The sequence below is a fragment of the Bradysia coprophila genome, unplaced genomic scaffold (assembly GCF_014529535.1).
Source record: "Bradysia coprophila strain Holo2 unplaced genomic scaffold, BU_Bcop_v1 contig_373, whole genome shotgun sequence".
NCBI classification, from domain to species: Eukaryota; Metazoa; Arthropoda; class Insecta; order Diptera; family Sciaridae; genus Bradysia; species Bradysia coprophila.
In genome coordinates this window covers 2,476,072-2,501,863 of record NW_023503632.1, presented here as the reverse complement: position 1 = coordinate 2,501,863, position 25,792 = coordinate 2,476,072, and the positions used below count along the sequence as shown (strand labels likewise).

The following is a 25,792-nucleotide window of genomic DNA, read 5'->3' as shown; positions in this document are numbered from 1 at the left end:
GTAGCCCAATTCCCGTCAGAATTAAACGGAGTTGATTTTAACTAACTCGTCGATAAATATGACGTATAGTTAAATTTGACAGAAACACTAAATTTAATTTTGTTATTTGACGAACATGAGAAACAACTATCTCTATAATGTTGAAAGATGGCGATGTCTGCTGGTATTGCCATGCAACAAAGCCAGCATTTCTGGTATGACAAAACAAAGCAATAAGACCTCTGACTAAACGGAATTAGACATTTTTAACCGTTGCACAATGTGAATGTACACATACGTTCTGTTCGTTTACATTATATTAGACGCTTGAGTGTAATAATATGCTTGTAACTTTGAACCGATTTATATGCAAATTAACGATGTGCCCTTACATGTAATGATGTTGTAATATGCTAGATATAAGCATAATAGCACCCATATATACATGCCATATTATGCGTACAGTTCGTTCTTGATAAGAAAACTGAAATAAGAGGGAGTTCGGCCCCCTTTCCAGAACAATGTGTAAACAGAAAATCTAATTTAAAATTTGTCGAGTAATAAATTCTAAATAGAAAATTGATTTTCAATACATTTTTGGGAAAATCTGTACTTTGATAGGCCCTTTTATTATGAAGACATTAAATAATATTATCGAAATTATCAAATTAATTGAAAATTAATAATTAATTTCTTTGCATTAGGCATATCAATTCGTACGATGAAATTGATCATCAATTTAAAAGGAAAATAGAATTTAATTTCCAAAAATTGTTAATGGCAAGTACTTATAACCTGTTAGCGGAAATTAGGATAGCAGTTTCTGAAATAAAACATGGAAAAGGTTTTTTGCATTTGAGGAATATATAGAATGAGAATTGCCTTTTGAGCGTTTCAATCTTAAATGCTTCTTATAAGAAACAGTTAGAGGCAGTGAAATTTCAGCATGAATTTGCTTCAGCTGATCCACACAAACAATCAAAACTATTTACACGTCCTTATACGGTTTTTCCACTACCACCCACGTGCGTGTAGATTGACAACCGTATTAAACAAGTATAAAGAGTTTTCATTGCATGTGTGGATCAGAATAAAAACAGCTGAAGCAAATTCATGATAAAATTTCACTGGCTCTGACTGTAACAATAATATTTTCAAAATACGATAGCAACAGTTCTTAGTTCTTACAGTGTCATTTTACTAAATCTGGAATCGCAGTCACGCCGTCTAGCACGCCGTTTTAATAATGCGCATGTGCAGAGAGAGAATTATCTCTATGCGCATGCGCATTTTCTAAGCGGAGACCCTAAACGGTGAACTGCGTTTGAACCTTAATATTTGGTGTCGTTCGGGTATTTCAACAATTACGTCCAAAACTCAACCATCCAAGTATATCAAACCGCACTTCAATGGCATTCGAATAAATACTTCCAGATTTGTTTAACAATCAAACACAAAGACGAAAAGAATGAAAAGAAAAATTTGGAATGATCAAATGTCTTAGATTAATCATCAAAAAAAAACGAGGCATTGCAATTAAAAACCCTTCGAGCTATCGGATGATAAACCATTTTTGTTCGCATAAAAACTCATTTATTTTTTTGAATGTTATCTGGCTCGTTTATTTACAAAAAAATCTAACCGTGGTTTATGTTATGGGTCAAAAATGTTAATGAATGAAATAATCTGTTGCATTGATGTGGAACTTTGTGGTAAATGTTGTTGTTGCTGTATTTCTGTTGCTAGGTCGTATGTATGTATGTAGTAGAGATTATGCTGTTAAAGGAATAATTTTATGTCTACTTTACCCTTTACGATTCACATGTTATGAATGCCGCATTTATAAAAAAAGCTCGCATTGAACAAAATGCGTGGTTAACAGTGATGCCATCTCTCTTTTCGAAATGCTCACTTATTAAAGGCGAAAGAGTTTTAATTATGTATTTTTTCCTCTTATTTCAGGTCATAATGAATAGCCGAGCATCTTCGAATAGGCCTCAGTTGCCACTGCCTAGTCGACGAAGACCACCGACTAGAATAGCAACACCCACTGTGCAACGGCAATCATACATAGAAACTGAATCTAATATACTGAGGTAAGATATCTATGCTTTTGACTTTGGAATGAGCATTTTTTCTGAAACCAAAATTTTTGTACTACAAAAATTCCGTTACCATTCACTTCTTCTATCTACCATAATATGCTCATGCTTCAAAAACACCGTATGGTTCGTATGGTATATCACTGAATCGTACAGGATATAATGAAACTTTGAGTTCAGAAAGTTTTCATTATCTGTTTTCACCACAAAAACCACGGCAGGTGGCGCTGAGTTATTTTTGCTTAGCATTGTTCATCAACAAGTTTTCATGTATCATAGCTATGTAAGATGGCACTGCAAACTATCCAAAATTATCCAAGTTTGAGTGTCTTCGCTAGAACTTTGTTTAATCCAAGAATTATTAGAAAGTTGCTTTTTTATCGGTGATATTCAAATATTCAGTTTTAGCATCTTCACACCGAGTGGTTGTATTCATCGAACGAGAAAAAATAATTCCGATTTCGGCAGATTGTTTTTCAAAAGCCCCCTCATCATATTTCAAAACTGAAAAGAGCTATTTCGTTTGTACGACAGCGACGACCAAAGTCAGAGCCGGATTAACCATATGGGCTTGAGGGGGCCCGGCCCACTAGCGCTGGAAAAAAGTGGCACTGGAATTTTAATCATGATGACAGAAAATTGTACTTTTGTGTACAAATTCGTTATGCTCAAATGTGAGAAAACATTGGGTTCTTCCTGAGTATAATCGAAATTTTGGTCAGTCTGTCACAAACTCGCAATCAAAATGTATATGGTAGAAGTTCTGACCACAGAGCCTAATGTTAACATTCAAATTCATCTAAATTATGTCCTCCGCAAAGTATTGTTTCGACGTGAAGCTATATATGTTGAGATGAATCGTTGTTGTGTAAAACCCCAGTCAACATTTATGAGGAAAACAAGTAAACTTTCGAAAATATTCGAGTAACATTTGAAGAAAAATAAAACAGTCAGTTGGTGTCAAAGTATCTGCTTGGCAAACGTACTTCCAAGGATGAGTGAGGTAGAACTGAAAGTGAACAGTGCACGGTGCGACTGAACAACTTTTTTTTGACAAGTTCGTAAACATTAGGTTTCTCGTCGGGAAATTGTTTTTCTATATCGCTCAAATGAAGTACCGAATTCTACAAAAATTGCTGACAGAATTAGTGATATAAAAAAACTAGGCCCCACCTTTTGGGCGGGTCAGGTCCCTTGACTGACAATTTTTTCAATATATTTTTAATCAATTTAATTTTATTTTCCGTTGTTAATCTTCCGAAACATCACAAATAACTGATATAAAACATTCGCTTGAGTACAAGTTCTTTGGAAAACCACTTTTTCTGTTCTCTATTTGCTTGTAAATTTGCGGCCAGATTTTTAATCAACAATACAAAAATAGACAAAGACTCGTGTGAATTACGGCCCTCGCTGCGCTCTGCCCGCAAACGTCCCACTCGTATAAGTCGTCTATTATTCAGTTTTATAGTCTTATCGTTAACGTTAAACAAAAGTAAAAGATGCGAATTTGGAACGATTAGAGGACTTTTCACTTTGGTACAATATAAAATAGTACGATAGACGTTCTTCCCTTACACTTATGTACAAAAAGGAAGCCCCCCGGTACTTTCTACATTCACAAAACCTTTAATCATGAAAAAAATAGCACGACTCGTGCGAATTACGGCCCTCGCTTCGCTCTGGCCGCAAACTTCACACTCGTGGGAATTTTAAAGTTTTCTGTATGATTGTTTTATAATGTCATTCCATACATTTGAATAACGATTCAGAAATTGGTTGTTCATATAATTTTATAAATATTTTATGTCATGGCTAGAAAACTATCATGCGTGATAGCTGACTTTCACCTGACTGTACCTGACTATAGCCAACTATAACCGTGATAGCTGACTATCACCGTGATAGCTGACTATCACTGTGATAGCTGACTATCACCGTGATAGCTGACTATCACCGTGATAGCTGACTATCACCGTGATAGCTGACTATCACCGTGATAGCTGACTATCACCGTGATAGCTGACTATCACCGTGATAGCTGACTATCACCGTGATAGCTGACTATCACCGTGATAGCTGACTATCACCGTGATAGTTGACTATCACCGTGATAGCTGACTATCACCGTGATAGTTGACTATCACCGTGATAGCTGACTATCACCGTGATAGTTGACTATCACCGTGATAGCTGACTATCACCGTGATAGCTGACTATCACCGTGATAGCTGACTATCACCATGATAGCTGACTATCACCGTGATAGCTGACTATCACCGTGATAGCTGACTATCACCGTGATAGCTGACTATCACCGTGATAGCTGACTATCACCGTGATAGCTGACTATCACCGTGATAGCTGACTATCACCGTGATAGCTGACTATCACCGTGATAGCTGACTATCACCGTGATAGCTGACTATCACCGTGATAGCTGACTATCACCGTGATAGCTGACTATCACCGTGATAGCTGACTATCACCGTGATAGCTGACTATCACCGTGATAGCTGACTATCACTGACTATAGCCAACTATCAGCGTGATAGCTGACTATCATGCGTGATAGCTGACTATCATGCATGCATGATAGCTGGATATAACTAACCGACAAAATCAAATTCCATCAAAGTAATCTTTTTCGATTGATTGAATTTTCCAACAGTGGAAAATACTGTTTTTCTGGAATAACTTCCAGATCCTTAATCCCACATAGCCCATCTTCGAACTTAACCTCAGGAATTGAATTCTGAGTCGATTAAAAAAATAAAATTTGTAATTGGTTGATAATTACTCAAGTTATCATGTATACAAGCAAAATATTGGGACAAACAATTCCGTTTTTCATAACATTTCATACAACCTTTGGTATACAAACATTCTAGGGTATTTTCCGGCATAAGACCCTGACTTACAGTCAAGGGAACTACGACTTTTGGAGGCATGCCGTAGAACAATTTTTTGCTTAAAATGATGTTATCTATCGATAGAAAGAAAGCGTTCGTACGCAACAATTTTTTTTCGTGACTTTCAGCAACACAAGGAAAATGTATGGAGAAATGTCGTTTTTATCACTTTTTTCGAACATGCACAAGCAGCCGATGTTGAGCCAGAACAAAAAAGTGTTGTTTGGTTCCCAAAAACAATTTCCCGACAAGAAACCCAATGTTTACGAACTTGTCAAAAAAAGTTGTTCAACCGCACCGTGAGTGTAGCAAACAAAATGGCACTGTAAAAAAATTGGGGCGAAAATTTTCATACAAAATATCACTCTATTTTCCAGCTGTCCCTATGCTTGACGTTACACTTGGCCAAAAAATACAGATTTGCGTTGCAAAGCAGTCCAATCCGAAAAATCCAAACCGCGAACTGAGAAAGTTTTCGATGACAATTGTGTTTTCAAGAATTATTACTTCACCACACAAACCTAAATTTTTCAGTGAAAAACAATGCATTTCGGCATTAAAGGTTGGTTCCATCCTTCCAAAAAAGGCTCAACTGCAAAATTATTCTCGAAAGCATACTTGTCCTCCACACAGATGCAGCCTAATTCTTAACACTGAGATGACTCGTCCTCAACCTCAACAATCAAAAACACTCTGTCTGATGATAAGCATTTTTGACGCTACATTCTCACCAAAAAAAATATTTTATAAGAAAAAGTCGAAAAAATTATTTTATGAAAAAATCGAATAGCATGGAAAAGCAACGAAAATGACTAAGTTAGAATTTAAAAAATGTTAAGTGGTCGCCCTTCTATATGCTCCTCGGTTATTCTAAGTTTAGTAACCAATAAATTTGTCAATTGGTTGTACTTCACTTCATTACGAAATTATTATCGTCCGAATGGACAATTAGGCGTTTTTACTGTTTAGAAATTTGTGATTTTCATTCAAGTTAACATTTTTCATTTGTTTGTTTGAAAATTTTAGATCGAAAACTTCTAATTTTTCCCTTATTTATCATCATTATCAATTAGAACTTCAAAATTCCTAATTTTCTCCTTACTTTTGCTCGAAATCCTACTAAATTCCTTAAGAAGGTGGCTTAATGTTGCATGTGAGGCCTGATCATGAACCAATTTGAGGGAATACAAAACACAATATCCGTCAAAAATTTAAATTTTGGTATTGGCGCTAAATTATCACTTGGCCCATGGCGCTGGAAACGATAATCCGGCCCTGACCAAAGTACTTAGGAATGAATCCTGGCTAATTTAGCCACTTTATGAGCTTTATAAAAAACGATGTATTTTTGAGACATGTCGTAGAACAATTTTTTGTTTAGAATTATGAGCAGCATCGATTAAAAATATAAAAAATGTTGGTGTTTCTTGACTAAATTTTAGTTGTTTGATCACGAAGGTTTCCAAGGTATCCAAGGTTTCGCCAATTCGTCTTTAAATTCTAGGTTTCTAGAACTTATTGGTATCAATAAGTTAAAATAATTGTCGATTACGTCCTTGTTTGCACAAGCAAAATAAAAAGTTCTAAACAATTACTTACAATTGCTAAATGTTTCTCATATGCAGAATGAGCACCAGCTGAATATTACCAGCTGGTTTACAAACAAAGACACTTTGTATTGTATACAATTCAAAGACAACCTACACACAGTGCATTTCTACGTTAACGTCATCTACGCGCACATAACCCGTATGAATGAAGTTAAGAATGTGTTTTGATTGTTTATCATACAATAAGTGTGTGTTAGCAGATCCAGCTGGTGATGTTCAGTTGGTGCTCATTCTGCATATGAAAAATATTTACAGGCTGTATTTTTTTTTAGTTACTTATTTTGCTTACCAGGTATTTAGAGAAATAAGTTTTAACTCTAATCTCAATGTAGTAATGACTCAGTTTCTGGGTGTACAGTGAGTAAAACACATTTACTCATTGCATCGCACCCTCGAAAACTCGTTATCATTAACGTACAGTAGTGTCCAAATTTGTTTCCAAAGCTCTTGCCACGTAATTTATGCTTTGGAAATTGTTATTTTAACTTATTTGGTTGCATCCCTCGCCTTCGGCTCGAGGTCCAAATTTCACACTCGTTAAAATAAAAATCTCCGAACCAGTGCGTAATGTAGATTGTCAAACTAGGTGCTGGTTAGTAATTCTTGGTCACTAAAGTTGAAATTCTGCTTTTAAATTTCAGAAATTTTTTATTTTGACATTTTCTCTCTGTCTCATACAAAATATGTATCCACCTCTACATCTACAGAAATCGTATCAATTCGAATGAAATTTATATAAATTTTATGAAAGTTCGTGAATTATGGAACTGTTCCAAATGGAAATTAAGTTAATAAATGCACAAATATTCATAGACTATAATGGAACAACATAATGACAATATATTTTCACATAATTTCTTTTTTCCACGATTGGTTGTATATCGGGAAAACGTACAGGTATATAATGAATGAATGAATTGTATTTATAGTTGGTATTTACAAGAATAATTTTTTTCCTGTTTGAATAAACAAATACGTGAATCAACTGCACGTACAACAACGTACATGCATAACAGAAGTGTAAAATATATTCAACTCGCATAAAATATAGTTCTCGATAGTTTCCAAACTTAACAAAGTGTTAATTCATATTTTCCGTGCCTAATATAACGGTTTTTTAAAAATGCGCATAAATAATTCGAGTAACAAAAAAGAAAAAGAAAAATGATTTTCCAATTCCATGCATGTAATCGTAGCAAAATCTATAAGCTCTGTGTTCTTAATATTATGTAGAAATGTCGGGTGGTTGGTTATTTAAATGCAAAATGGCGAAGAATGAGAAAAAAAACTACTTGCTACGAAAATTGTAGTTTCATGTTCGAATAATCCGGTGTTGATAGGAACTGCCAGAATGCCAGCACGTTTATACATATCATATTCGTTAGAGCACTCCGGTTCGAAAAAAAACTTTCACTAAATCATTTAAAGAGCTTTCCGATAGCAAGCAAATACACAAGGTACGAGTTGGAAAATTAATTTACGGCCAACAAATTTGAATAATAAAGCCATTCATTAAAATATTCATTTCATGCCTCGTGGGAATGTGAAATGATATTCACATAAACATAGAAATATAGAGCAGAGAAAAAAAAGAACGCTCTGGAATAGGCAAAGTTTGTTTTTACGTCTTTTTCATCCCTTTGTTTTAAAATTTCGAGTTCTTCGGTGGGTGTAAGAAGAGGCGATCGTAATTAAAAACATAAAATAAAAAAATGCAGAAAAATATGAATAAAAAATAGATAATTTTTCGCCGAATTCGTTTGGACTGGAACCGCTATTACATACAACGAAAATAACATGCTCTGACGCTAGGCTCTTATGTTTTAAGAAAGTAGAAACGTAAAAAGAGACTAATAAAAGTAATTGAACTCAAAAGCTCCTTGTTGACATTTAAGTTAAAAGTTGAATAGTTGAACATGGTAGATGATGACTGTATGGACTAGTAGCGACCGCAATAAATTTACATACCGAACCACCGGCCTGTACAAAATTTAACATAATATTTGATATTTTTTCTTGTCTTTATTTCCAGGATCAACATTCCCGGAAATACTCAAGCCACACCAGTATTCGTAAGTACACAAAAATAGCATCTTTTGTTCTCAAAACTATTGAAAATCTTTCATTTGAAGTGAATCGATTATTCATTCAATCTTGATAGCGATGGAACCGGTTTTCCTAGGGTTAGAAATGGAAAAGCTGTTGCTCTGTTAAAGGGCATTTTATTTATTGCTTCTGGAGAGGGATTACGGCATCAGCTGGCGATAAGAGTCTTAAAAAATGGTATGATGAAACGAAAGCAATTTTTTTTTTTCAAATCCTTATCTCCAAGAAAAGAGAGTACCGATTGAAAAACTGATTACTGTTCCGGAGTCGTAAGGTCATGAGCTATACGATGGCATTTTATTTTACTAAAATCCGTCAATTAAAAAATTAATTATTTTTCATTGACTTATTGAGCGCCACTGTTCATTCATGACGTTGATATTTCCATAGCTCCAAATCTTAATTTCGGAATCTTTTCCACAAAATATGCCTCATTAGTCGAGTAAATAATTTAGAGAGAATGGTACGTAATTCGCAAAAAACAAAACAGGAAAATGAATTAAACGAAAAGTTTTTGCGCTCGAACCAGATGGACAGATTTATCTGTGATTTATTTTAAGAAGTCATTGGTCGTTGCCATATAATTTTACTGTCACACAATTTATGGTTGAAATGATAAATTTCTCCTTTGGGTTTTATTAATTTCATTTTCATTTCGTTCTTCGTTTATTTCATTTTTTTTGCTGTCTTTTAATTTGTTGGAAATTTTATGACTTCATTTCGTAAATTCTTTCTTTTACTTTAAAATTGTTACCAAATCGTGTACATATTCATCGCTTATCTTTATAAAACAAAATGTTGGAGCCAAATGAAAATGACGCTGGAAAAAAGTATCCATCCCCAATGAATGATTATATTTTACGAGTTTGTGAGTGCTGTTTACTCCAACGGATGTTGACGATAAATTTTATTGTTTTGAAATGAATTTAACGTTTAGGCGAAAACGTAATGACTCCAATGATTATGTTTGCTTATGTTTAATTAACTTTTTGAAATTAAGTTTCAGCAAATCGTTTCTTCCGAAAAGGCCTTTGTTTTTCGTGCTGTGATTTAAATACGGTTAAATGGGAAATTTTGTAGGTCTTTGTCGTTACGAGTGCGATAATTAACAAGACAAAATGCAACCAATGCCGTCACGTCTTCCACTATTTCCTTCGAATAGTTGCAGTTTCACTGCTCCCCCAAGTCCCCAGAGAAACACTTCAAAACACTCGAATTGAGACAAATAACTGAATTAAAAGCTTTTTATCTGATGACATAGCAGAGTATTGTCCCGAAAACAATCCCGACGTCACGATTTCCCTTTTCCCGTCGGAAATAACAATATACAAACAAAAAATCTAATTCATACCGGAAATGTGTATAAACCAGACGGGTAGACCAAAATATTGTCATACATTTTATCAGAAATAATTTACCAAAAGGGTGGCTGTGTGCCAAAACTTTTGCGTTTTAAATGCAACAAGGCTGGACGAAAATCGAAAGTTTTAATTCGAAGTGAAATTTTTATTTTCGAAAATGAATGTCCGTCCGACCCAAAAAAAAAACAATTACCTTCGTTATTAATTTGCACATTAACCGTTTTTTTCAACTGCTTGAGGTGGATGCCAAAAGGATTCGTTTGGTATTTAACCAAACTCTATGTATCAAAATGTTGTAGTTTTGAATCTATGCTCGTTTTCGCTGTAAAAATATCCACCTTAATGAGAACAAGAATAACCATTAACAATGAACCAACATGAAATAAATCCACAGTGTAAGCCACAAAGACTCCTTTTTACACCATACCTACAGTAAAAAAAAGTGCTAGAGCATTCATTCAGAGCTGGCAATTCATAAATACGGACGTTGTGAAGATTGATTGTCAAAGATCCTGAAAATCGAATCGATGGCCTACACCTATAATGACTTCCTTTATTTTTAGACTTGTACGAAGTATAGGGTTCTATAAATTCTCGTACGTCTTTGTAATATTGAGAATTGTCCTATGTTTACATGGTCTATGCCTTGAGTTGGATCAACCAACTTCAATAAACTTTTCGTTTTCAAAGGTACAGTTGGTTCACCTTTAGAAAACACAATTTTAGATTTATCAGAGTTTTAAGTGTCATCGATGTTCCCAGTCAATTAATTCTGAATGCACAGTCATCCGTTTTGCTTCCGTGTACGTGACAGTTGACATTTCAATCAATTTAGCACATGATGAACCTTTTGTTTGAAATGTCACCTGATATTTTTACGGAGGCAAAATGGCCACCCTAAGTTATTCCCATTATATGATATTTTGGCGCAAAATTTGAAGTCACAAAGGGATTTTAAAATTTTGTGCCACAATATCATAACCTGGAAACACTTTATTGACTGGGAATATCGATGACTTTTTAAAGTCTGAAAAATGTCAAATATGTTCAGAACTAAGAAAAACCAACTGTAAACAAAGATGGGTTCAGTTCGAAGACGTGTTAATGCTTTTCGAGTACTACGCAGGCGGCATTTGTTAATTCGCGTGCAGTCGAAAGTTTTGCCCAAACTATTGATGGACCTATTTCAGCAATCGAATAAGGTAAAAAAAACTCTAATGGAAAGTGGTGGTGGTGGTGGGAATCTATTCAATTTAACGTTTTTGTTGATCTGGACAAAACACACGGCAATAATTTCAATTTTTTCAAAGAGTTAGGGTTCTCTATGGTTCACGGTGTAGATGTCATTGTTCGGGTGTAAAGTTATAGTTATCTATAGGACTTTGAAAATTTCGAACGACAATTCATTCTATTTGTAAGCCTTATTTTTCGAGCTCTATCGAAATACACATAATACAAATGGCTTTTTTTGGACAAACACTCCTTACTATGTAGAAAAATTTACTTTGATGAAACGTTAAATTATAGGTTCCATAATTTTTTTTTAAATCGGATCAGAAGATCGTAAATTAGGGTTTCATAAAGGTAAGGTTTCCTATCCAAATGTCGCGAAACGATCTTGCACCGATTCGCGTAGCTTATGTTTCATCTCTTAATTTTAAAAATCAATATGGCTAGGACAATGAGTAATCGATTGAATGGTTGATTGTTTAAGAAATTATTTAATCATTTCATTAATTGGTATAGTTCTGTAAGCGGAATAATAATAATAATAATTTCCTCATCCTCATAACTAATTTCCGTTGACATCGTCATTGGTGTTATGCAGGCGTTCATAATCCACATATGTCGGTACATCAAAGACCTTGTCGTACTGTGAACTGAACTTCTGAACATTTCGATATGTGGATGCTTCTCGGAACATTCTCGCTAACATGAACGAACTGAACATACCGAGGATCTAAAAATGTTTTTTTTTTTGTTAAATTCCATTGAAGTGGACGGTAAATGTTGTCCAAATATGTCCTTACTTGAAACGCGCCAATTGCTAGTAGAACACTTGCAACAATCAAAACAGTTTCAGCAGCCAGATTAGACACATCCAAGGTGCATCCCTTCTGATAGTATTTGTCGCAAATGTTATCATCATAGCTGTTATATCTCGATTGATCACAGCATGAAGCCGGTGTCCGGTCCTTTGATGGTTCCGTTGACATTGAACCAGTTACAAATGCAAATGGATCGTAGGTAATGAGATAATCATCGATATTTTCCCAATCGCGAGCATTTTCTGCGCCACAGCATTGTAACTAAGAAATTTGAAATTTAATTGTACCTTCGACAACAAAGTGCGGGCGACTGTACATACAGTTCTTTGGATATTATCCATTTTTTCGGCAGCATCAACATCGAGGTAGTAATGTCTCATTAGATAATCAACCATATCCGCGGCATGTTCCCTGGAACTACCAGTAGCAACTAAACAAAATGCAGCGATTGATGTTAGTATTTGTAAGAAAAATGTTACGATCAAAAGAACGCCATACTGTTATGGGTGAAAGGCACGTCAGTTAGTTATTCGTTGAAAACAAAAGTTTCGAATTTACTCACTATGTTGGTCCATACAATTGATTCTTTGAGCGCTCCAATAATGCCAAAAATAGAAATGAGCCCTAACAATACACCGGACACTATCCAGATAATCGATAATCCCTGAACGTCCAACCAAATCACATTGAAGAACGTTTGAAGTGCGTAATAGCTGGACGATCCCATTATTATCATGAACAGCGCCATCATCTACATATTTGGTTAGTAGAAAGGTAGCGGATGGCTTTCTCATCTAATGGCGTATTTCACACTCACCAGATAGAATATGTTCATCAGAATGAACACAAATTTGGTGCATCTCATACCCAGCATTACGAAACATCCATTCTTTCGACTCTCCATCCTCTTTCGGGCCAAGAAATTGGCGAAACGATGATATTGTCGTACAATGAAATCTTTCGTTACTTTTGAATAGTGGCAAACGTTGGAATAAAATTCTTCTTTGTTCATTTTCGCTAGTGGTAAAGTGTTCGCAAAACTAACTTAATTCGTCTGACTTTCTACTGTGATTAATGGCGATATCGAATAAAAATGTTATCTTATTTGCAAACGAGGAAGTCTAATCTTATCTTGTTATTTAATTGAAATAAATCGATGGAATGGCGGGGTCGTGTTGATTTGACAAACCATTTGTTGCATCATTTGTATCGAAGATGGGAAGATGTAGGAAGAAACATAACGTAACGTTATAACTCAACAAATTGTGTACTACAATTGTCGTGCAGATCCAGTTGGACTCAGTATTTGATTTATTCTTACAATTTCATCGATTTCAGAGTCTATTAAGTTAGCTTGCGCCTCTCTGACAACAGATAAATTTGTTTAGGTAAGTCAATGCAATGTTTTCGAAAGAGAAACTTTGTTTTGATTTCATTTGAGTCAGCGTTTAAAAATATTGATTGATCAAATTGTTCGTCTACCTTTATCTTGAATTTATAACAAAAACCAAGACTCTGATATCTTATCGTATTTGCCGGTCGTAAAAAAACTAATGTTGATGGCATTTTCGACGCATTTTCATATTTTATTTTCGTATAAAAGATTGCAAGCCGGTAATTTACCGATTTTCCTTTACGATTTTCTGGCCAAGATTTCCATTTTACGGACAATTCTATTATTGTTCTGAATAGAAAGTACCCGAAATAGCCCAAATCCATCAAAAAATCCGATGAAAGTTATGAATGCCAGAGGAATCATCCGTCATCCCAAAATTTAGGAACCAATCTTGGAACCCCTCTTTAATGTCGAATATAACCCAAATCCATCAAAAAATCCGATGGAATTTATGTAGTACCAGAGGAATCATCTGTCATCCCAAAATTTTGCTCTAGCTCCCAGGCTATGGATTTTTTCCAACTTTTGAAAATTCCATTCTTATTTTTGGGCCATTATTAGCCTACAACCAAAATTTCAGGAAAATCTATAGAAACGTTTAGGAGTTGCTGGATCCTCTTTTCCATAGGAACTAACTAAGTAACTAACTAACGTAGGCGATTTGCATTATCTGAAAATTCGAGATTTTGCTTATTTTCATACAAACATCAATATTTCGAAGTTCAATATCTCGGCCAATCTCGGCTGCAGTAACGTGTGATAGCTCGTTGAACTAGTATGGATTCCTACATTCCAGATATCCTAGTTTGGGGGTCGTTGGAGTTAAGGGGGGAAAGTCAAAAAGTTGCTGTAAATATGCTCCGCCGTCCTAAAAAAAAATTAAACATTTTTGGTAGTGGACTTGCGTTACGTTCGCTTCCTAACGTACGGGCATGATTAAATGTACAGACTACAGAGTTATAGCACAATTCTATCAAAGCTAAAAAATGCTTACACTTCTACTGGCAATTTTTCTGCATAAAAGCAAGATAGATGTTGTATAGATAGCAGCGTGGCTATCCGAATTCCATTATAGTTCAGGTTAGATTTGTGTACATGTTATGTAATGCAAATACACCACATTTCCAGCATCGGAATTTTTAATTAAAACCTAAATTTAATTCAACAAGCGGAATGAATGAAAATTTCTATGATTTATAATGTCTATGGGCAGATGAACGTCATTCAAGATTCCTGAAAATGTTCTGTTTTCCCATTGTTCAAAATCAAATGATTTATATTGTACAACGGTATTTATTCTCATTATAGGCTTCGGTACATCGTCCACGTCAGTCCAGTATTTCAGCAATTCAACGGGAAAATCAGCAGCAAAGATATGCGTCACAAATGCAGCAACAATACAATCAGCATTCGGAATTTGCAATAACAGGACAATTTATGGAAAATAATCGTTACCAGCATTCGATGGCTGTGACGATACCACATCCACAAAAAAATCAATTGCAACAGATGCAGCAATCGTATCACCATAATCAACTACTACAGAATCAACAGAATCATCAGCCAAAGTTAATTTTATCGCAACAACAACAACAGCAATCAAATAGTCGTATGTCGTCTACGCCGTCAACGACGACGGCACCAACATCAGCACCAACAAATTTTAATCAAATTTCGAAAACGGCTACAAGTTTGTTAAATGAAATTTATGAAAAGCACTTGTTGAGCCAGACAACATTCGAAAATGTTAATGCTCCCACCGTCAATATTTATAGAGGAATCACAGCTGGTGCAGCACAACAATCGGATGCTGATCATAATTTTAACAATTTATGTCATCAGGTATCTCCTTCGCCCATTCATCAACAGTATCACCATCCACGACCGCAACAGCAGCAACAACAACAAAGACATAATGTTGAACTAAATGTGCAGCGAAATGGCTTGAATTATGCGAATAATGCGGGTGAACATTTTGGGAGTAGTAGTGGTGGAGGTGGAGAGTTGATGCTTCAAAGAAATTGTAAAACGCGAATGCCAAAGCGAACTAATGAAAATTTGCCCCCGAAAGTGCAGAAAAACGCGAAATATTTATGTGATAGTAAACAAAGCATTGCAAGTGGTAGAAAATATCCTTTGGATGGTAGCGAGCCCAGTTTGTATGAAATAAGTTATGTGCAACGGAGCAAAATGGACGTGAATTTATTTTATGGTGGTTCGGATCTTGGTGCTATGCAAAGTAAACAATTCACTAGTGACATTAATGGTAAAATAAGTGTCCGTACTGAGCCGGTCGGTGGAAATTTTTATCAGGAAAATTTGTACGGTGGATGCAATGGCATCGGTAATATTGGTGGTGTTGGGATGAGTGTTGGCGCTGGAAATGGTGTCGTCGGTGGTGCTGTGAACAACAAATATGAGAACCGAAATAGTAAAATTAATATAATGCTAGAGACATCAGAGGCAATGGCGCAGGCTGTTCGTTTTGCCAGGTTTGTTGAAATTTATTGCAAGTTTTTCTATTCTCTGCTTTTATTTCACTCACTTGAATTTATGGGAAAATGGAGAAAAATTTTAATATCGAAAAGGTTTCCGTTTTTTGTTTTTCATTTTTTCAGGGCTTTTTTTGTTTATCTTTGCATTATGATCCATATACATTTTGTGTGTATCTTAAGGTTGTTCCGGAATGAATTGTGCTTTATTGAAAACGTATCATTTGGTGCACCTGCTATTATTAGGAATGATGATGGGTTATATTCTTGTCGATGTTTCTGTTCTACCTCTTGTTTTTTCATTCATTCACTTCGCACGATTTCAAATTTTTAACTCTATAAGTCCTCCATTGGAATAGTCGATACGGTGAAATTGACTATCAATTTCAGTGCCTACCATCCTTTTTTGGTTTAACTGTTAAATCCGATGGCTTATGTCCAGAGTACAGAACGTTGTAAATGCAAATTGAAAATTATAACGGGAAGTTTTGCTTCAGTGTTATTCATCCAATCGATGAAAATGGGCGACCACAGTATATACATCAGAGAATATTCTATAAGTCAAATATTTCTGAATACATTCGCAGGAAAAGGTTGATGCCGATATGTATGTTCGATAATTCATTCGATTGATAAAATATCGATTATTTCATAAGAATCGATTATCTATATTTTCATGCTTTATCGATAATCGATAAATATTGACTAATTATGTGAGGAACACACAGCAACACAAATAAAATACCCAAGCCTCGAATTACCAAATTACCAAATTAACTAATATTTATGTCATTGATTGATGAAATTTTTCAGTGGACATGCCTAGATACCGACATAAATATCATATTTGGGGGATGCTGTGGTTGAAATTGTTTCCACAAAAATTTCGTTAAACAAATGAAAATCTAGATTTTAGTTTTAGGATTTTTTTGTTACAATAAGATGTAATCTTCAGAAAACACAATTTTAGATTTATCAGAGTCTTAGGTATGGTTTCCACGAAACAAAAAGTACTACGTGAGAGAGCGAGCTCTCAGTTAAACAAAGCAAAAATTGAAAGCATTCAATTTTGTCTCTCACACGGAGAACTTTTTGGTAAGTGGAAATCAATCCTTTAACAGTCATCGATGTTCCCAGTCAATTAAGTGCTCCCCATTCTATGATATTTTGGCGGTAAATTTGCATTCGCTAAGGCTTATTCAAATTTTGCGCCAAAATATCATTGACTGGAAACACTTAATTGACTAGGAACATCGATCACTTTTAAAACTCTTAAAAAACTGTCGAATGTGCGTTCACGACTTGCAACGAAAAGCTTAATTATCGAATCTAGATTGTCATTTGTTGCAAGGTCAAGATTTTCATTTGTTAGCCGAAATTTGTGTGGAAACAATTTCAAACCTATAACATAACGTTTCACCCTTGGCCAGACAGCCTCCCCTTCATGTAGACAATTTTTATTGATGACCCCAAATTAATATGTACGCATATTCTCTGTACATTGCTATTCTTTCCGTAATCCAAACAGGAAGGAAGCTCTGAATTCCTCTGAAATATCATCTTCACATTCATATAGGGGGAAACTCCTGATTGTCGGTTGTTAAACGTTATTTTATGTGAAATCTGACAAAATTCCACTAATTTCCCGAAACAAATCACCGTAATAATAAAATTATGAAAATGCAAACAATTTAATGTTTAATTCTGAAATGTTTGTATATTACCAGAATACGCAAAATGAAAGTTCAATTTTTCTCGTTTATACTCCATAATCTGTCTGTCTCTTCGAAACACATACATACACGAAATGTTCGCATACCTTTGCACGGAAGCGTTAAGGGTGAAAATATTAATTAAATATTTTAATGAAAAAGCTTTCAAATTTGCTTTTGGGCTGCTACATTCGGTTGCTTTAAATTTGAATTTAAATCAAGCGAAAAATGTGCGTTTCATGAAATCAGAAAGTTATTACATGGTTGGTACACGTATAATTTGTTTCATATTTTGTGCAGCAATTTAATTTAACAGAAATGATGGAAATGATGGGATGTGTTGTGCGTATTTTCAATAAACGATAGGGTCAGGTACAGCAGTATTTTTGTCATTTTAAATGACTACTCTGTCGAAGGATACTCTATTCTGTCCAAGGATTACTCGATGCAAGATTCTAGCATTGGATTAATATTACGAAATGTTATTAGCACATTGTGCGAATAGTCACCTTATAATACTTTGGCTATTCGCACATTGTGGTTGTTTGGTTTGGTCCAACTGAATTTAACCTTCTGCAAATTGTATAAGCAAAGTTTGATCCTACTGAATTCATCCTATTTCACATTGTATGATAAATGTGTTTGGCTAGACCTAACTGAATTCATCCTTCTACAAAATTGAAAGCCAGGCGTTTCTTTTGATCACATAGAGTGTATCTTATTATAAAAGCTATGAAGGATGGGCATTGTTCAATCCTACTGAATTTATCCATTGACGAAATGCCAAATATAGACGCTTTGTTCGACGTTGAAGAGAATATGTTTCTTCAGAATGTGCGAATAGTCAAGAAGAATTACTTTCGGCTTTGAGCAGATTATAATAATTTAAAAATTTAAAAATAAACATTTTACTTTATAATACTTTGGCTATTCTCATGGTGTGAATAGTCTCTTCTTGTGCGAACATTGTGTGAATTGCCAGAGTATTATAAAGTGACTGTGAGCACAATGTGCGAATGGCATTCACCTTAATAGTATTTGAAGAAAGGTAATGATGATTAGTAAGGTTTATCTGACGAATAAAAACAATGATATATAATATAGATGAAGAAAACCAGACAAAACATTGAACGATTGAACCTGTCTGTTATTTTGCTGAAATAAATTCCAACAAATCATTCAACCACTTAACATTTTCAAATATTTAGTTAATCGTGCAATAAATTGCGATTACAGTCTCGAAGACATTACTCTTGAACGCCGTCTTACATAAACCGAAAATGCTGTAACCATTTTACGTAAACGTTAAATTCTAAACGAACTTAAAAGATTTTCGAAAATTCTTCCCACAAAATCTCTGCGCGGCGCGTAATAATGCCTATCATAAAATACCTTTCCCACCGACAATCTTCTAATACCGCATCATTGAATTACCTTTTACCCAAAGTTAATATTCAAAACAATTTTATGAAGCATTTCCATTATTAAATACCCCGTACATTATTTATAAGAAACATATTATCTTCGTCTATAAACACCGTACTTACGACACACAAATATGTACACCAGATAAACGCCATATATATAGAACCAGCCCATAGACTTATCTCCCCCAAGTGAATATTTTCTATATAATTTGGAAGTAATCAAGTCAGACAAGAAAGATATAAGTCAAGCAATGATTTACTAATGCGTGTTTGTTTCGCATTTCTCTCGGAATGTGTATTATATGTGTTCTGTTTATCATACCAGCCAGATTGTAACATTGATGCTGTTTTTGTTGGGAAACGTGTAATACAAAACGAAGAACTTTGTCGGCTCGGTAATATTTTGAAGAGCTTTTCGTCAGAAGAGATGTTATCTTCCGACACCCCATGTAATGATCGTAATTAGTTTTCGTTAGAGGAATGAATTGTTTACCGAATAATTGACATGCAACTCTTGTTGTACTTTCTATTAATTTACCAAAATAATGTATAGCACATTGAGTACGATGATTTTTTCGCTATTTACACATAAATTCGAGAGGCCTGATGGATGGTAGTTATGTACACACTTTATGTATACATACATCTCGTAATCCATAAATTTCGGGGCTTTCCAATAATCTAAAAATGTCAGAACGTGACATTTTATGCAAATTTCGGCATATTACATTCAGCTCATAATAATATTTTGAATGGCAGCAAAGAAAGTTGTTGAAAGAAAAAAGTTCCAAATAAATCGTTACGAATACGAGGAATTTTTATAGGCATTCCTTGAAGTCATCAGATGTTGAACATTCCGTATACCCATTTGTCTGAATTATTTTCGATGTTGTACAGTGTAGTTTGATGTTGTACAGGAGTTAATCACTCACTATTAGGTTCGTTTTAAAATGGGAAAGTATTTAGGGATTCCCTAAGGAATTTAAAAAATCTTCGTTTTCTATCATACGGCTTTAAAAACGAAAATATGTGTGAACCACTGCAAACACACACTCATTCAAGTCGATGGTCTCTGGATTCCATGTGCGGTGCGATGAAGAATTAAGAAAGGAAAAATAATGTTTTTACGTTTCGTTTGTTGGATAAAAAGTTAAAATAAATATTACTCTTCCTGCTACGCCTAATCTTATGCGAAATTTATTGCCTGCTACGAAGGTTTGATTCACGCTGCGATTTAATTGTATCCACAAAGTGTTTATCTGTGTTTATTAAACCATTTTGATTTATGTGGTTAATACTCTTTCGTATGAAGTGAAGAAAGAAACAAGAAGAAGAAAGAAATTAATAAAGTTTTAGCCAACCAACTAGAGCCAAGGGGTATTATTGGTCAGCATACAATTGTAATGGCATTGACAACGAAACATTCTGTTTTTCCACACTTTTATTTTGTCTCAGCGTGAAGGAAACTATAAAACTCGGATAGAACTTCTGAGCGAGCGGTGCGAAGCAAGCCATTACAAAACTATGCAAACATTCATTGATATATTTTCATTGATCTGCATGTTTTCCTACTTTTCCTCATTTCCCGCACTTCCCGAATATTCATGAATTTTCGAAAATTTTCACGATTTTTTGTGAATTTCAAAAATCGTGAAATTCTCGAGATAATTCAGGAAAACGTTTTCACGATTGCATACTCTGCCTGTAAGTTACAGGCTGTAACTAAAACTTTTGTTTCCAAATGTATAAATGCAGCACTTTAATCTTAATTAAATTATTTATTTCGATGTTGTAACGCAACAGAAACAAACTAATGTCACATACAGTTTTAACATCATGTAACCTTCAGAACAGATTAGAATATCACTCCGTCCTTCTTATTCTTGATGCACATGCGAACCCGATCTTCATTTTATTTTCGTTTTTTCCCCTTTCACAACAAAAAATCTTACACTTTAATTCACCGCCAAACATTTTGTTGATAATGTTGATGTCTGTTACTCGAACTAAAATTAATTAAAAAAAAAATAAATTGGAAAGAAGCAGTTCTCGGTTATGCAATGATAAAATGCTGGAAAATAAATTTTGTTCGCTTATTTGATTTTCTGAAAACCAACCGAACCACAACGAAGTAATTGCTGCGTAAAAAAGAATAAAAATGAAAATTCTTTCATCTCGAGAACATTATTATTGATGGATTGATGTTGGAATACTGTACTAATTAGTCACACATTTTGAAAATGTATTTTTTGGTTGAAGAATACGAGGAAAAAATGGAGATAATTTTACGAAAAAGGGATTTAAATTTATTTTTATGATTGCTACTTAAGCGCAGTGTTGAGTGTAGAAGCAATCAATTGCTCAATTAGTTTGTTGCTGCTTTATGACTTTATATGTATCTTATGGAAGAAATGGATCTTATGGACCTAACTCTAACGATGATGTTTGTTTTTTTAATTTGTAAAAAAGAAATATTTTTGTTCGTCATCAGTACACAATTTCCCAATTTAATGTCACGTGCCCCATATCAAAACTTCTTTCGAATATTTTTTTCTTCTCTTCTTCTGAATAAAATAATCTGAAAAAAGTGATAAATCTTTACACAAAATTCTTAACTCTTATTGCACAGGAAGAATGAGGAAACAAGGTATTCACATCTCTTAAGAGGGTTGACGATAGAATAAAAAGGGAAAAAATGATTTATTGCATTGAATTGCATGCTGTTAAGGAAGACATATTTGAATGCACATTTATTTCGAATACACACACACACACCAAACGACAATGTTGTTGTATATTGCCATAGAAAAAAGTAAGATGAGAGGGAATTAAATTGCTTGTGGCGTACTTTGGAAATTGATTTATTAAAAACACTTCTAAAATTTAGGGGGAAATTCGGTTTTTTATGGGTACTTAATACTTGTCGGCACTTTTTCTTCTTTAGTTGAGAAAGTGTTCGAAATAATAAGAGAATTTTCACTTTTAATAAAAACGTTTCTGTCTTCAGATTACTTAAGTTTCTGTGATTTAAGAGTTTATGCGTTTTGTTTCCTTGTACAATTAGATTCATAAATAAAATTGTTTCAAAAGGATTAGGAGATACGAGTGGAGGAACTGGCGGGAAAAAACGTGTTAATGAATGAATTATACTTTCAAGTGATTTATTTTTTTGTTTTCGTCAACATATACCAATCTTTGGCTGTTTCCCTTATATGCATCAAACTATTTTCAATTATCAACTGCAACATCGTTTGTCGGGGGAAACATGCCACATTTACACAATATTGTTACGGATGACTATCATCTGTTATTGATAACTACTTATGTAGTAAATGACAAGCTGTGACTAATTCGGCCTTTACAGCCAAACACATACTAAAAAAAAATGAAGTAGTAGATTTGACATCAATCTCTTGAAAATACTTATCAAACGAAGTAATAGATCCGACAAATAAAACCCTTCACAAGCATATATCATCAGTATAATTATTCGGTTGCGCTATTTCATTTGACCTAAGCATCTTGACGATTGTGACGTGAAATCTATAACTTCAGTTATTTCAACATTTTACTACAAAAGATCACATCAACAAGACACCATTGCTAACTTTTCTCGATCACAGATGATATATTCTCGTCTCAGTAAAAAGTTTAATTCGTGAAATTATTATTCTTTAACTTTTCATTATGTCATTAAGTTTTACACGTTGCAATCGGCTGTTTGCAGTCTATGCTCGATTTTTTTTCCATGAAAGACGAAATTTTTTCTTTAGTAGTTCGTTTTAGAAGAATTGGAGGTTTCTTATAATAAGGGGAGCACTTTTTTAAACTGTAATACAAAGTTTGCGTTTATTATTGCGAACATCTTCTTGTTACCATTCTTTAAATTTTCGCTCCCATGAGACTATTCAACAACAATTTAATCGTCTTCAAAATTCACGTGATTTTGATGTAGGATGTTTTGATGATCATACAGAAATTTGTTAAATTACATTAAATTACACGAAATCGCATTAAGTTCGAAAATCTCAAATAGAACTCGACAACGACGACACAGATAAGTGGGGTGATGTGTTTTATCACATAAACTTTAATAAAACTAATGAAGGTGTATCAAAAACTGGTCACAGTAGAAGTAGCAGTAGTAGTCGCCGTTTTTTGAAAGGTCAAATTGTTTCCTACATCATCTCCACCTCTTAACTGATAAAATATTGGTAAAAGTTAAACATCAACAGCGACTATACAATTCTCAAATCATGCAGTTTTTCCAATACTGGAAAATGTATACCTATCCGTTACAATATTCCGGGATAATTCATAACACCCTTAATGCTTTCCGTAATACTTTGTTGTGTTCGTTGAAGTTTTATTGTCGTTAAATGATTTTTATATTTTTCTTTTTATTATTTTCCTTTAGTAGATCTCGTTTATACTTCCAGCAAGGCCATTATATATACCTTTCAAATCTCATAACATATGTATTTCGTTGACATTTTTTAGATTTATGACGTCACAGCTGCTTCAAATGTTAATTCTTAAACTCAAAATATGTTTGTTGTTTTCTTTTTCTTCAACTTTTTTTCTTGATATTATTTTACTTCTTCTCTGAGATGTTATATTGCATGCGAGTAGAGGACTATAGTTGAGTTAACCGTGTATTAAGATATGTTTTATATGTTTTCGTATTTCCAGCGTATAGACTCGTGTAATAAAACATTACCAAGACGTATACTTAAATTGCTGTTTGGTAAATTTGGATTTAGTCAAGAGTTTATAAATCTGAAGTCCTTCTTCATTGCTTTTATGATACTAAATCCATTGTACACTTGAACATGCCTCGTAACGTAAATCAGTTTATGGTTTTGACGAAAATTGCTGTGCATAAAGCACTTTAGAGAGACGTTAATTTTTGTTATTCAAGAGCTATGACCAGAAACATTGAACAAGATAAGTGTTTAATTGCTGTTGACAACATTTTGAACAGGTGACAATCTCTCTTTCGGTTGATGCTTCTCTTTTTTATGTAATATTATTTCTCGGGGATGAAGTGCAATCATGAAAACAATTTCCATTGGAGTCCAGAGTCTTAAACGGTAATGAAGAATATTTTACGTCTTTCGTTTTAAGTTGACGTGCTTTCTGCATAATTTTTTGAAAATATAAAACAAAGGGCATGAGATGGCAACCAATTTTATTTACTCAAGTGAAACTTCGAGTAAGACTGTGGCGCACGTTTAAATTGACTTTCAATTCAATTTTATTTGAAAACGTCTTAACCCGAAGTTATGCTCTTAGATCAACTAAATACGTGATTCTGTTTCGACGTATCTTTCTATATTTCCGACCGTGTATTTAAAGTTAAAGATGTCCTTTAATAATGTCTGCAATAAATACAGAATGCCACAGATGGTCGAAATTAGGAAACATCCCAGCTTTTATCCAAATAGCAAAATAGAAAATAAATGTTTTAGAGATAAGATACTGGCGTTTGGTACGAGTGAGTGTATGTTATATATATACAAGAAAGTGTGTATATATAGAAAATAATACAAGGAAAATCGGTATAAAGATTTGTATGCGAAAGTTGTACAATGGAGTGGCAATGGCAAAGAAAAGTGGTACGGGGCTATGCACAAGTTTTGTATAACCAAACATTTTCTTGAACATTTATTGGATTTGTAACATGACGGAATAGTGTATAGAATATTCTGTGTAATATTCCTAATGTATTTTGTTGATAGTACATTGTTATACGTATACGATGGTATGTTACAAGCGAAGAAATATATGATAACATTATGACGAACATTATACAGAAAATATATGGGTGGAGAGAAGGTTTCATATTAATCTCATTTTCATAATTTCGCGCTTGTAATGTAATTATGATCATGGAAATGGATCTCCTTTTGGCATATCGCTTGCTTAAGATAATTAATTAATGAAAAAATTAATAAGCTGTTAGTGATGAGAGTGGCATGAAAGTCTGGATACATTTTACACAAACTCTCGTTGCTGTGAATTTTATTTGCTTCAGACGAAAGTGATTGGAAAAAGTCAGTACACATTTTCCGTTTGCATCCTCCAGAGCGACTGTATTCTGTTTGCCATAAATTTCGTGTAAATTTAAAGCTTTAATATTAATGGAATTTCGCCTGGAATTTTCATTAGAACACATTTAGTTGTTGAATTGAAGCTTGAAATTCGCAGCAGGTCTTCAAGCTATCTTTAGAGATGTATTAACATCAAGAAAATCATCTGCCTAATTATTCTGATAATTTTGCATGCGTTCCCACATTCGAGAATAATATTACGACACGTTCGTGTGTGCAATGAATAGCTTGACTTGTCGTTTGTAATCCTAAGCTAACAATCAAGCTTATTAGGATTTTTTTCGGTAGCTTTTAGGAAATATTAGGAATTTTAAGAATTCTTAAGAATTTAAGAACTGAAATTTCGGATAATGAGCCCTGCTTTTGCTGTCCATATTACAATATATCTCAACAGATGCTAAATTAAAACATATTGCAACACTCAGATTAATTAGCTACGACGTCAAAGAGTAAAGTAATCCTAATGTAATACCGTTATTATACCGTAATAGTCAAGTAGAAACTGATACAAGTAAAAGTCTGAAAGACTCATTC

General features: G+C 34.1%; 2 protein-coding genes across 2 annotated transcripts in view; one reads left to right on the top strand and one right to left on the bottom strand.

The window, feature by feature from the left end:
- LOC119081948 (kinesin-like protein CG14535) overlaps positions 1 to 25,792 on the top strand; it is a 102,643-nt gene that overhangs the window by 45,888 nt on the left and 30,963 nt on the right. The window contains exons 2-4 of the mRNA XM_037191232.1: positions 1,942 to 2,075; positions 8,636 to 8,675; positions 14,823 to 16,006. Coding sequence (XP_037047127.1) covers positions 1,948 to 2,075; positions 8,636 to 8,675; positions 14,823 to 16,006 — 1,352 coding nt within the window. The 5' untranslated portion in view covers positions 1,942 to 1,947. The remainder of the gene's footprint in view (positions 1 to 1,941; positions 2,076 to 8,635; positions 8,676 to 14,822; positions 16,007 to 25,792) is intronic.
- LOC119081975 (CD63 antigen-like) lies at positions 11,772 to 13,197 on the bottom strand. The gene is made up of 5 exons (XM_037191288.1): positions 12,936 to 13,197; positions 12,681 to 12,869; positions 12,439 to 12,615; positions 12,101 to 12,379; positions 11,772 to 12,030 (listed from the first exon to the last, which is right to left on the bottom strand). Exons 1-5 carry the CDS (start codon positions 13,128 to 13,130, stop codon positions 11,863 to 11,865), a joined length of 1,008 nt encoding a protein of 335 aa, XP_037047183.1. The 5' UTR covers positions 13,131 to 13,197; the 3' UTR covers positions 11,772 to 11,862.

Excerpts from the sequence above, each read along its gene's own strand:
- LOC119081975 (XM_037191288.1), bottom strand. The coding sequence starts at position 13,130 with ATGAACAAAGAAGAATTTTATTCCAACGTTTGCCACTATTCAAAAGTA. Across the intron at positions 12,380-12,438 it reads TGGATAATATCCAAAGAACT|TTACAATGCTGTGGCGCAGA; the intron begins GTATGTACAGTC and ends CAAATTTCTTAG. Across the intron at positions 12,031-12,100 it reads TAGCAATTGGCGCGTTTCAA|ATCCTCGGTATGTTCAGTTC; the intron begins GTAAGGACATAT and ends AAACATTTTTAG.